Raw genomic sequence first — 11,331 nt, 5'->3', positions numbered from 1 at the left:
CCCCCGGGCCCCCCCCCCCCCCCCCCCCCCCGCGGCTCGCGCTGGCGGCTGGCCGCGCCGCCCCAGGCGCGGGCGAAGCAGCTGGGGCCGCCTCCGCCGGCCTTGTTTTGCGGCGAAGAGCCCTCGCCGCCGCAGCCCGCAGCCGCCAGCTTCGGCAGTCTGCTGCGCCACTGCAGGAACGGCAGCCCCCGCGGCGCCGCGGCCGCGGGGCCCCCCGCCAGCGGCGGCTCCGCGGGGCCACTCGTCTTCCTTCGCCAGCCCCCCGACAGCTTCCTGCTCGCCGGCAAGAGGAAACACGAGTTCAGGAAGCTGCGCAAGCTGCAGGCTTCCTCGCACGGCTTGAACTCCGCGGGGGAAAGCGAAGACTCCGAACGCTCCGCGTTGCTGGACCCGCCGCCGCACGAGACTGCCGTCTCCTCGCTCTGCGACAACAGCCCCGCGTCGCTCCCCTGCGGAAGGCCGCAGCTGTCCTGGCCTTTGGGCAGCACCACGTCCGCCAGCCCGCCCGCCGCCGCGCCCCAGGAACCGGGTTGGCGCTGCAGCTTCAGAGCATCCAGACTGTGAATGCGGCCGAATATGTCCACCAGGCTCTGCTCACTGGCACCCTCGCGACGCCACCCCGCGCCGTCTGGAGAAGGATCGCGTCCTCCACCCCCACTGTTCTTCTCGCCGCCGGCTGCACTGGCGCTGGCTGCACTCCCGACGCCCCAGGCCGCGCTCGGCAGCCGAAGGAGCAACGTCGTTGCTCCGGCATTATAGGAGCAACACACTGGCGAGTACGTCACGTCTAGCTGATCCTCCAGCCAGCGCAGGTTCTCCGCAGGGGAGGGCGGGGCAGGCTCCGGGTATACCTGCATTCCTTCCACAGCCTGTTCTCAGGCACCCCCGCATTCAATGGCACATCACTTCGGATGTGTTTTTCGGGTCTCTGCCCTCACGCCAAAGCTGTTTCATCCGCAGCCCAGCCCTGCGCGTCGCGGGGAACACCGGGAAAACGCGTCGCCTGCCCTCCAGCGCCCTCTAAAAAGAGCTTCCTAGGCAAGAATGTCCCATGAAAAATGCAGAGACAAATTGAGGGCGCACAGGCAACTGCTGACGGGGGAGCAAACCACGTTCCCTATTGGGGAGGCGCTTTGAGCGCATCGCGAGGATTGCGACGCAACTCGGCCCCGCACTGAGTGCCTCTCGCATAAGTTTCTGGTATCAAGTGGAACCAAAAACTTGAATTTAAGAATTCCCTGCAAAAAGAAGGGGACTCGACGCTAAAAAACCGGCGGCATCACCGACTCTGCAGGAACAGTGCGATGCAAGGTGCAACAAACGGCAGCCGTGCCCACCAGCCATACACTAAATGCAGCATACCTTGCCCCAGGATCCGCCATATAGCGATGAGTTGCGCAACGGCTTATTAATTTCGCCCTATATTAGTGCCTTTCATATATGAGGGTTCTTTACAGTGAAGAACACCAGAAAAACGGCTGAAGCACTCCACTTCTTGCAGGGACGCTGAAGCACGCGTGGCTTCTGCTGGCACCCTCCACCTGCTGCCTAAGCACCCGGTGGGGAGTGTGCAGCTCATCCCGGTCTTTTTGGTATTGCATGCACCATATTGCGCTTCTTGCAGCTCTAGTTGCAGCGCTACCTCTTTTTCCCAGAATAGGGAGTTGTTGCGGCAGCAATCGTGATCCCCACACCTCACAGGCCGCAATTGGTTTGGCTCTTGAAGCTTGTCTTCACAGACTTTACCACGGGCGGATAGCAGGGCGCGGGAATCTTTTCGCGCGTAATTTTGATCTGCTCCGTGGTAAAGATGAGTGAGGGACGGATGGAATCTGAGGAAAGGGAGCGCAGGGATGAGGAGGTGGGCGACAGAGATCGAAGCAGAAAGCGAGGGGGTAGCCATGGCCCTTCAGAGGGTAATTCCGGCGGCCAGGAAGAAGAGAACCGAGATATCTCCCATGTGAGGAGGCCCAGCGGGAGTTGTGGTCGGGTTGAGGAGAACGTTCAGCAGAGCAACAGGGAGCGCAACGATGCCAGCGATGAGTGCAATGGCGGCGAAAGGAGGTTCGGCAGCCAACGTCGTAGCGGCAGCGGCGCCCGCCCACGGCAGCGAGGAGGTACGCAGCAGTGTCAGCAGGTGCAACAGCTAATCATTTGTACTTAGACAGCAGTATCACCCACAGCATACCAGTGCCGCAGTTAACTGCAGCCTTGCCCCATGCAGCAGCGCCGGCAAGTACAGACACGCTGCATTTCAGCTTCCGCATCAAGGCATTGAAAGCCTGGCGGCAGCGACTTCTATGCACCTTTATCAAAAGTACGCCTTTCGTGCTTTGTTTGGCGGTGTTTTCGGAAGAGTGAGCTGACATATCCCCTACGGGAATGTGTCCATGCATCCTTCCACCGGCTCGTTTTCATCCTTTTTGCTCTGGATTAGTCGGATCATTCGTTGTTGTGTACGTGCTTGTCATTCCGGCAGGAGATACGGATACGCTTTACATCAGCAATCTGCCTTTGCGCTGCGGAGCGCTGGAACTTCGGCGTATCTTCGAGGAGGTTGGGGAGGTGAAGGATTGTAGAATTGTCAACAATCCGGTCTCCAGGTATGTTTTTTTCTCCGAGTGGAGACCGTTTGCTTCGAGAGCACATCTCAAGCGCGGCTGAACAACATTGAATGTTTGATTTGGCAAGTATAGGAATGTTGTGTGTGTGAATATATAGGGAGTCGCGTGGCTTTGCCTTCCTGTCATTCGTCGATCCAAGTCACGCAGCAGTGGCAATAGAGCACTTTGACAACAAGACGATTTTTGGTGAAGGTTCACGGCCTGTGAGGGTAGAACGGGCAAAGCGCAATAAGCCGCACAACCCTACACCTGGCTTTTATAAGGGACCACCTGGTATGTTCAATCGCTACTTTGCGAGGATAGTTTTTGGCCTATAAGGTATTTCGACTATTATGCCGAGCATCTGTTCCATTCTGTGCACTTCGTTCCTCTTGCAGGAGCCAGCATAAAGTACGACAAATCGGGACGGTTGAAGCCGGGTTTCCTGCCTTATTATGCGGTAGCACCGGGTGCGTCCCGAGAGTTTGTACCGCCTAGTCCTTTTGGAATGGACTACGGTTCTGGTACGCGCAGTCATTCTGGTGGGCGTTGGGAAGACCGTGATTGGGGTGCCAGAGGAGGCTACGACCCATCCGGTCGATATTACGACAGAATAGACTATTCGGCCCACGCACGGCCGCCCACGGACTTCAGAAATGCAAATCCAGGGGAATTTCCCTATGATATGCGCATGGAGAGGGGATATGATCTGAGGGCAGGACGAGGCGGATATGACACTCGTGGGGCGCCACCATACGATCGCGGGGCCCCGGTCTACGATGCTCGCGGATATGATAGGACAGGATATGACAGCAAGTGGCAACAATACGAAGATCCCAGGGGGGATGGAAGGTGAGATGGTAGAATTTGCATCCCTCCCTTTTGGGCCAGCCTGCAATGGGTTCACGTGTGATCCTTTTAAGCATGCCGGAACTTCTCGCCTGTGCACAGGTATGTTGGATATTGTGATTATTACGGAGGGGCGGGTGGAGCTGGAGCAGCGTATGATGTGAACGCCCGTGTGGATAATCGTGAAGTAAAAGCCGTGGGACGGGAGCGCTCACGATCGTACGTAGGCCATTTCACTCACTTAAATGTCTCTTTTCGCGGATCCCTAGTCCGCTGGTTTTGAGAAGGGGGTAGCTCTTTCGATCAATCAGTCGTTGCGTGGTTTCTAGAGTTTTCCATAGTCGGTAATTTTCCTGTTTGTTCGGCGATTCAGGAGAGGTCGGCGCGAACGTCGTAGGTCGGCTTCACCGGAAGGTCGTCATCATCGCGCAGCTCGCAGATGATTTAGCATGCGGTCAGAATTTGCGATGCAGCGCCTATACACTGTTGGGGGTGCGCTGCGACTTGACCAACAGTGTGCCTTGCGCCGCATTATGGGGATCAGAGAGTGGCGGACGCGACCTCTCAACATATCGTGCATTTGCCGTGTTCGTTTGAAGTAGTTTTTACTTCATGGCGGTGCACCGAATGTACTAAACAGCTTTGCTGACAGTGGAACGCTTAGGCATCAGCTTTTTGGTGCAGACTAAACTGGCAAGCTTTGGAGCAAAATGTCTTTTGGATACCCTCAAGTAGCGTGAAAACGATTAGTATTCAGAGTATAGTCTGCATAGAAAGTTTATCCACACCACGGTGGACGTTTGATTTAGCGGAGGAGGTATGAACCCTCAGAGCCAGCCCAGTCTGAAGTGTAGGATATGAGTGCGTGTGGGAGGTTGATATGAACATGAAGCCACTTACAGGAAGCATTCATCCATCTTGGTCTTTGCTCCCACAGACTGCGAAGGCGGTGGAAATGTAAGATGGCTTGTTCAACGAAGCCAGAGCTTTATTGTACTCACCGGTGCAGGATTTCGAGGAGAGAGTGTATCATTCCTCTCAGTGTGGGGATCACATTCTCAGATGCGCGCATCACGTAATGATAGCCATTCCTGCTCCAGTCGGAGGCGATATCCCTGACCTGAGGCGAGACTTTTTGCAGAGCTGTTCAATAGGCACTTTAGTCAGAAGCCTTACTCTGTAGAGCAGCGTTTCGGCATGATACTTGAGCTTGTCAAGAGAATATCCAGCTGCTTCGAGCTGCAGAGACGGTTATGCAATTGCCTTCGCACACATTCGGCCAATGGTGTTCTTACGTTGCGGCCAGCTACGAAGACAAGAGCTGCGGCTTCAGCCAACATCACGGACAAGGAGATCGCAAAGAACATGGGTGAAGACTCCGCGCAGATTCCCACTCCCATACTCGCAAATCCGCGAGCAGACCTGTGCCCCGGGGTAGAAGAGGAACACGGGAAAGTATAGCTCAGTGTTTATATTACCAGAAGAGAAGAAGTGCAGGGCAGGCGACCAGTGCCACAGATGCCGCAGCGGAAAGGAGACCCTGGTGGAAAGTTTATGAGCCAAGTGATGTGGTGTTGAGGATGGTTTTTCCTTACTTCGCTCATCAGCTCGCGCATTGAAGTTTCGGCCTTGTATACTCTGAATCCAGCCTGGTTCGAGAGGTGCACATTAACGGAGTTCCGAGCACAATGTTGCATTTACTAGTTCTTACTTGCATAGCCCTCGGGTTGACTTTCGTGGCGAAGTGAGCAGCGGCCGCAAGAGAGCCGCACAGAACTGCATTCACAATGTGCCACTCTGACTGCAAAAGGATGTCAATTATGTTGATACAGCCACTGCATTATTCTTGCTTACCAGATCCATGTCGCACAGGCTGTTGGCGAACAGGAGCCCTGTGGCCAGGCTTACTGCTGCAACTACGGTGCAGGCAGAAGAGGCCTTGTCAAAGCTCCTTGCAAAAGTCTCCTCCTGGCCGTACATTTTCGCGAATTGGTGAAAATGAAGATCCGTGAGGGTACTGGGCCTCAAAATAAAAATGGATGAGAAACTGTTGATGTGAGTCAGTTAACGGTTTCTGGTCTGTCCGAAGGCGGCGCTCTTACCACATTTGAAGGTGGGATGTCCGTACACCTGGAGCCACTTCTTGACAATAGCGAAAGTGAATTATTGTCAAGTCTGATGCATCTTGCACTCACAGTGGTCTGAATCAAGGAATTTCTAAAAGGCAAAAAAACTATATTGAAAATGTACGCTCAAGAGGAAGCCTTTAAGAAAAGCGCGGACTTCGCGCTTTCCACGAGCACTGTGCTCAGTGGAGTATGCCTTGTATCAGGTAACAGAATATCCTTCACTTTCCTTTGCCACGCGGCACTAATCTCGTCTATTTTCAGGTGTGGTACTGTCCAACACTGTTTGCGGACCAGAGCTGGTAGGCTACTGAATAATAATGTCACGTTTATCTATCCATCATTTCTCGCGAAGTCGGAGTGGAATATTGTCAATGGCGTCCTCTGCGGAGCACTAGCCGCTTCACTTCATTTCGCTCTCAAGTCCTGCCCCAAAGTTCTTCAGGTTTGTGCATTTGCGGCAACAGAAAGTGTATAAAAGAGTCACCATGCTCTTTACAGAATGCATTCCGGCTTTCGAGAAGGGAGATGTCGCCGAGGGAATTGATGTCTGAAGTACGGTTCCATCAATATTCTTTCATTCAGGCAGTTCTCATAGAACTGCCGTATACAGGGACTGCTCGTTGCAGCAGTATCTGCCGGCATCGTTGCGATACCGGCACTGTTGGCTTTCTGGTCTGTCAGCGGGCTCTTCAGCATGACCATCGGCCTCTGCGCTGAATCTGCTCCGCTTTTCTACTGTGTCACGTTGGCCGCAATGCTGGCTCAAATTGCTGCCATCGCGAATGTAGCGAAAATAAATGTACGTAGACTACGTCATTACCTTACGGTAGTGGAAGCATGCTTGCTTGCTTAGATGGAGGCTGCTGGATACAACGTCCGCAACATTGAATGCGCAGTTCATGAATGCGCTTCAAAGGTAAGAAATATAGGCTTTTGAGGGCTCCTAGCAGTGATCTAATAAGCCTGTGCGCAGACAAAGGAAGTAGCCATGGACATAGGGCGGAAGGGTCACGAGGCAGCCTTGATGGCTTCAGATCGGGCTATTCCGGTTCTTCATGCCACAGTGGAGAAAGGAAAACAGTATGTTGGCGCTTGATTCGGCCGATTTCAAGCTGGGTTACTCATCGCTACTGTGTGTATCAGCTTGTTCGAGTCGAGACCGAAGTACATGACCGTTGAATGTAAGATGTTTTTGATATTTTTATTCGCTACAGAATTGGAACAAAATTTTCAGATTGGACTGGGCCTGAGGGTCGTTCTCTTCTACGCTATTGAATTTTGGACTGAAACCAAATATTCAACGAATGCGGCCGACTTGCATTCGTGCTTGGGGCAAGGAGAGCCAACAAAAGCACTCTCCCCAAAAGCTGGTGCAAAACTAAGCCTGGTCTTTGTTAATTTGGTATATTTTATTTGTATTTTTGCACTTTGAGGCGAAGCGAGCCTGCGTAGGAGGAGTTACCGTAGCAGCGGCTCAGTCATATACATACATATACAGCTAGGTTCTTGTCGTCAGGCCTCTCTGCGACGTTTCAACTCAGTTGTGACGACATACACTTTTGTAACATTGTTTTAAATAAAAGTGATTATGCGCCAAGCTTGCGCTTGGATTCTTATGAATCTGCACACGTCCTGTAGTGCTGGAGGGTGATCCTGGAGTGTTGCTGTCGTTTGAAAAGCACTAAATGCTGCTCACCATGAAGTGAAGAGAGAAGTCTAAAAGTGTAGCCTCTATGGATGCGTTCTTTTCTATTGATTTTAGAGAGGATCACAGTGGAATGTGCTGGCAGCAGCTCATGACCAATATGGGAGAGTCAAGCCTGAGAGTTAATACCGCAATCGAAAATGTTCAGCAGAGTAGAGAGTTCCAGGGAGAAAAACAGGTGGAAAAAGTTCCATATGACCAAAATCTCCCTCAAACGGTGAGGAAATATGAGATTTCAGATGAAGGTCTGATGGATCGGTCTCCAGGTTCTGAATGGGAGGTGCACGCCCTTTTGTTTGGGCGTGCTGTACTTTATTTCAAGCCATGAAAAGAAGGATGAAGTGTCCTTTTTTATCAATTCAGTATATTACCAGCGAAAATTCCAGAAGGTTGTTTTATGTCAATCGTTTCTTCGAAGCCTTTGCAAGTGTACTTGTGCAAACAAATAAAGCTAGCTAGTATTCATGGCGAAATGCTTCGAAACCCTAGCTGCTTCCTTGTCACGTGAATAATTTTGAATGCAAGCCGACTATCTCCTTAGCAACGGACTGCCAGCCCATGATCAATCCACCTTCCTGAATTCAAGCCATTTTGCCTTTTTTTCACTCTTGTAGTCGATGGCAGAAAGGCCATTAACTACAGAGGAAAAACAAAGCCGCGATGCGTGCAGCTATTTCCAAGATTCTCTATCATGCACACCGTGCAGGCAAACGCGATGGGGAGAGGAAAGCAAAGCCAGAGTCTTAAAACCGAACAACAGATGGGGTACGACGCCTGTACCTTTTTCTTATAGTTGTCATGCCATTATAAGAGCTGTCCCTGTACGCACCCAGCTGCAGCGAGGTGTTCCCGCTGCAGGTGCGAGGGCGTTATCCCTTGTCAGAGGCTGTACGAATCCGCAATACAGAGGATGTGGCACCGGGAAAGAAGGAAGTGCATACTAGAAGAAGTAGAGAGGGGCATTCCCAGAATAGGCGAAGTAAGAAAGACTTCCTCTGGTGCGCCACCAAACAGTCATATGCATTTAGTGAGGCCTGTGACAGTCTTCTCTGTCCTGCAATGACTTGAATCAACTGGGCTATATCTCCGCAGGTGAATCGGAAAGCTAATATTGATATGCGCGCATACTATGACCGCGTAAGCTTCTTTTTGGCCTGAATGACTAAGTTGACCAGAAACCCACCAGAGCATTGAATCAACGATGGACGCATGTTGAAAGACGGCAACACCAATATGTGTTGTGATTAATTTCTGTAACTTTTCGCGCACGGTACCAGGAATTTGCTCGGCGGCAATCTAGGATTCAGAAAGCTCTTCAAGAGAAGCAGGAGGTAAAGCACATTATTTAGACTGGCCTATTTCACTGCACTAGAAGCTTTTGCCGCGCTTTAGGTCAAGCGTTCTTGTACAAAGAGATTCAACAATTCCTTCAGAAACTGGAGGAGGAATTCAAGTTCTGCACATTCCAACCCACAATTCTAGCTCGGTCGAGACATCTTGCAAAGGCGCGGAAAGAGAAAAAATTGACAGAATGGAAACGCCTTGTGCAAGAACCGACAACGGCTGACTCCAGCACAAGTGAGCTGGCAACAAAATGCTGCAGCCCCCTGCAGCAGTCTGGCGCGCCATCGTCGTTCTGCATTCTTGCTTTACAGTCGCAGGCGGGTGGCCTTCACTGAGGGCTGATAAGGAACAATACACATACTTTTTGCCTCGCTCTTGTTCACAGTAGAAATAACATGCGTTCCTTTAACTGGCGCGCAGCAGAACCCGTGGAGGAAATGAAGAAGTCCGCATGCAGTCTTCGTAGTTCCACGCGGTCTTATCCTTCATTCCAGGAACGGTAAAACCCGTTTTTTGCATTGTGACTGCGCGCATGGCCTACAAGCAAGCAACGCTTTCTTGACTGCATTATCCAAAACTTGACGCTTTTCAAATTAGCCAGTCCCTGAAAGGGAGGCGTGTCTGTCTTTCAGAGTTCATTCCACTGTCCTTCAGAGTTCACTCCAAAGTCTATATGCCTGCTTGTTTCTTTTCCTGGGGTTCTTTTGATGTGTGCGAAAGGCATTGCCTCTGTACTCTCAAGCCACGGGAACTTCCGTTTGGTTGTTTCTACTCAGGCTCAATTTTTACCTATTATCCCGGACTCTCAGACGCCAGCTGTTGCAAGAGAAAAGAGTGAGCCTTTTGAAACAGCCCTTCGCCAGATTTCAAAAGAGAAAGGGAAACCACTCGCCAGTCTCATGGCTTGCACTCGCTAGCTTTGCTGTGGGGATTCTTGCACTAGGATCTCGATGAGTCCTACGAACTCCAGTTATGCAGAAGATCTGAACTGCTCGCAATCACTAGGCCCCCAGTAAGTAATTCGTGAGTCTTGGATGCACAAGTGAAGCCAAGATAGCGCAGGAAGTGCAGTAAAATGGCACTGCCAAAGACATTGTTGTCAGCTTCAAAACCCCGCCTTCTATTGAAGCTGGGCACCAAGTGGCTGGCTCTGGGCACGCCGTCCTGGCCGTCGTTGGGAGACCGCCTGCAGATTTATTTTCTTCAGCTTTCGCGCCAATTGCGAGTTGAGGCTTTCTTGGGCTTTTCAGGCAAAAGGGCCGACGGCGCCCAAATCCCGCCAGGCCGCGGCGACTCACGACTGGCCCTTTAGACCCACGCTCTGCGAAGTATGTCTTTCCTTTCCTAAAGATGTTTGTCCTTTTAGCCGCTGCAGGGCAGCCAAAGGCAAAAGCGCGGCCATTCGAGGTGTTTGTGCGTCTCAGAAATCAAGACGCATCGTTAAAGCCATCGAGCTCCGACGCGCTGCTGAAACGAGCAAGGAGGAGTAAAAATGGATAAGCACTGCAGAAGTGAAGTTCCATCTGCACACAAAACACTCGGATGTCACTTGTGACTGAAAGTAATGTTCAAGTTCATCAGCACTTCCGAACTTGCTCGGCCCGCGTTGCAGGCGGAGCGAAAAAGAAAGCAAGAGCGAAGAGAGCTCCAGCCAGCAGTCCACTCGCTCTTCTCCGAATTTCGAAACTAAATTGGTGCGAAAAGTGTTTTTGAGCAGCAGCAGCAGCAGATGGGGGGCAAAATGAGTTGAACGCAGCGGGAAACGCAAGACAGGCTTGCGGGCTCCTCAGTGCAAACTTTCTGCTGCCACTTATGTTTGCAAAGGTGTTTGCGTCTTTGAGTGCTTCTTCAGTTTGGAAACACTCGAAAAACGCCCAAGTGCAAGCCAGGCCGGTCTTTCCTCTCCAACCTATCAGTGAGCGCCTCTGCAGCTGCTTGCGATCCAGTGCAAGTCTGCAGCAGCAAAAAGCCAAGATGAGGCGCTCGAAAGAACAACTTCTTTTGTGTGTGCTTCCCGAAAAGGGGTACCTCGCGGAGTTGGAGAAGAAAAGGAGCAGCAAGGACGCGCTGCGGCAGGAAAGACTGAAGCAAATGTAAACAGCGCGAGAAAGGAAACAGAATAAGAAAGGCTAAATGCCGGACCAAACACAAACAAACACTTCGACAGAGAAGGCGCCAACTATGTGCCTTTCAACTCGGAGCTTTCTTTAGCCCACAGTTTCCTGTGCGGGTCGGGTGGGCAGAAAGTTCTTGAAAGCACTCCGAAGCCGCTTTTGCGTGTCTGGTGCGACGCAAGTCTTTGCTGCTGTCTTTGGCTGGCGGCGCGGGCTCTGCAGGGAAATGGAGGAAATGAAAGAGTGTTCTTTCAGGCCGCAAGTCAACAAAACTGCAGCAAAAGCTGGTGGGCCTCAGCGCTGTGGAAAGCAGAAAGGGAAATTCAGGAAGTCTGGCGGCGAAATGTACTTGCAAAGCGCAGCTAGGAGGCAGTTTCTCTCTTTCCGGCCTTTTCTTTGCTAATTTTCTCTTCTTTTGCATTTCTGTCGAACTGAATTTGCCCTTTGTGCAGCTTCGCAAGAGAACTGCTTCAGCTGGCGCAGTCTTCCTGGGAGTGACCGGTGAGGCGTTCGCCGCGTGGTTTGTTTGGTCTTGCCTTTCGTTTTTTCTCTCTTTGTTTCCTTTACTCAATTACCGACAGAGTTGT

At 51.7% G+C, this 11,331-nt stretch overlaps 2 protein-coding genes across 2 annotated transcripts in view; one reads left to right on the top strand and one right to left on the bottom strand.

Annotated features, from left to right (window-relative positions):
* The window catches only part of ENH_00053160 (hypothetical protein, conserved), a gene marked incomplete at both ends in the record, with an annotated part of 1,252 nt that extends 395 nt beyond the window's left edge, over window positions 1–857 (bottom strand). The window contains one exon of the mRNA XM_013583688.1: window positions 3–857. Within this exon, the coding sequence (XP_013439142.1) occupies window positions 3–857 (855 nt within the window). The remainder of the gene's footprint in view (window positions 1–2) is intronic.
* Window positions 858–1,810: 953 nt separating this feature from the next.
* On the top strand, window positions 1,811–3,849 carry ENH_00053150 (hypothetical protein, conserved; the record flags this gene model as incomplete). Its single annotated transcript, XM_013583687.1, has 6 exons — window positions 1,811–2,117; window positions 2,480–2,603; window positions 2,722–2,897; window positions 3,002–3,455; window positions 3,555–3,675; window positions 3,826–3,849. The coding sequence occupies 6 exons, from the start codon at window positions 1,811–1,813 to the stop codon at window positions 3,847–3,849; spliced, it is 1,206 nt and encodes a 401-aa protein (XP_013439141.1).
* Window positions 3,850–11,331: the final 7,482 nt, after the last annotated feature.

Source organism: Eimeria necatrix, genomic scaffold, assembly GCF_000499385.1.
Source record: "Eimeria necatrix Houghton genomic scaffold, Enh_scaff42, whole genome shotgun sequence".
Taxonomy (NCBI): domain Eukaryota; phylum Apicomplexa; class Conoidasida; order Eucoccidiorida; family Eimeriidae; genus Eimeria; species Eimeria necatrix.
Note: the sequence above shows the minus strand (reverse complement) of the source record. Positions and strands in the feature narration are given on the sequence as shown.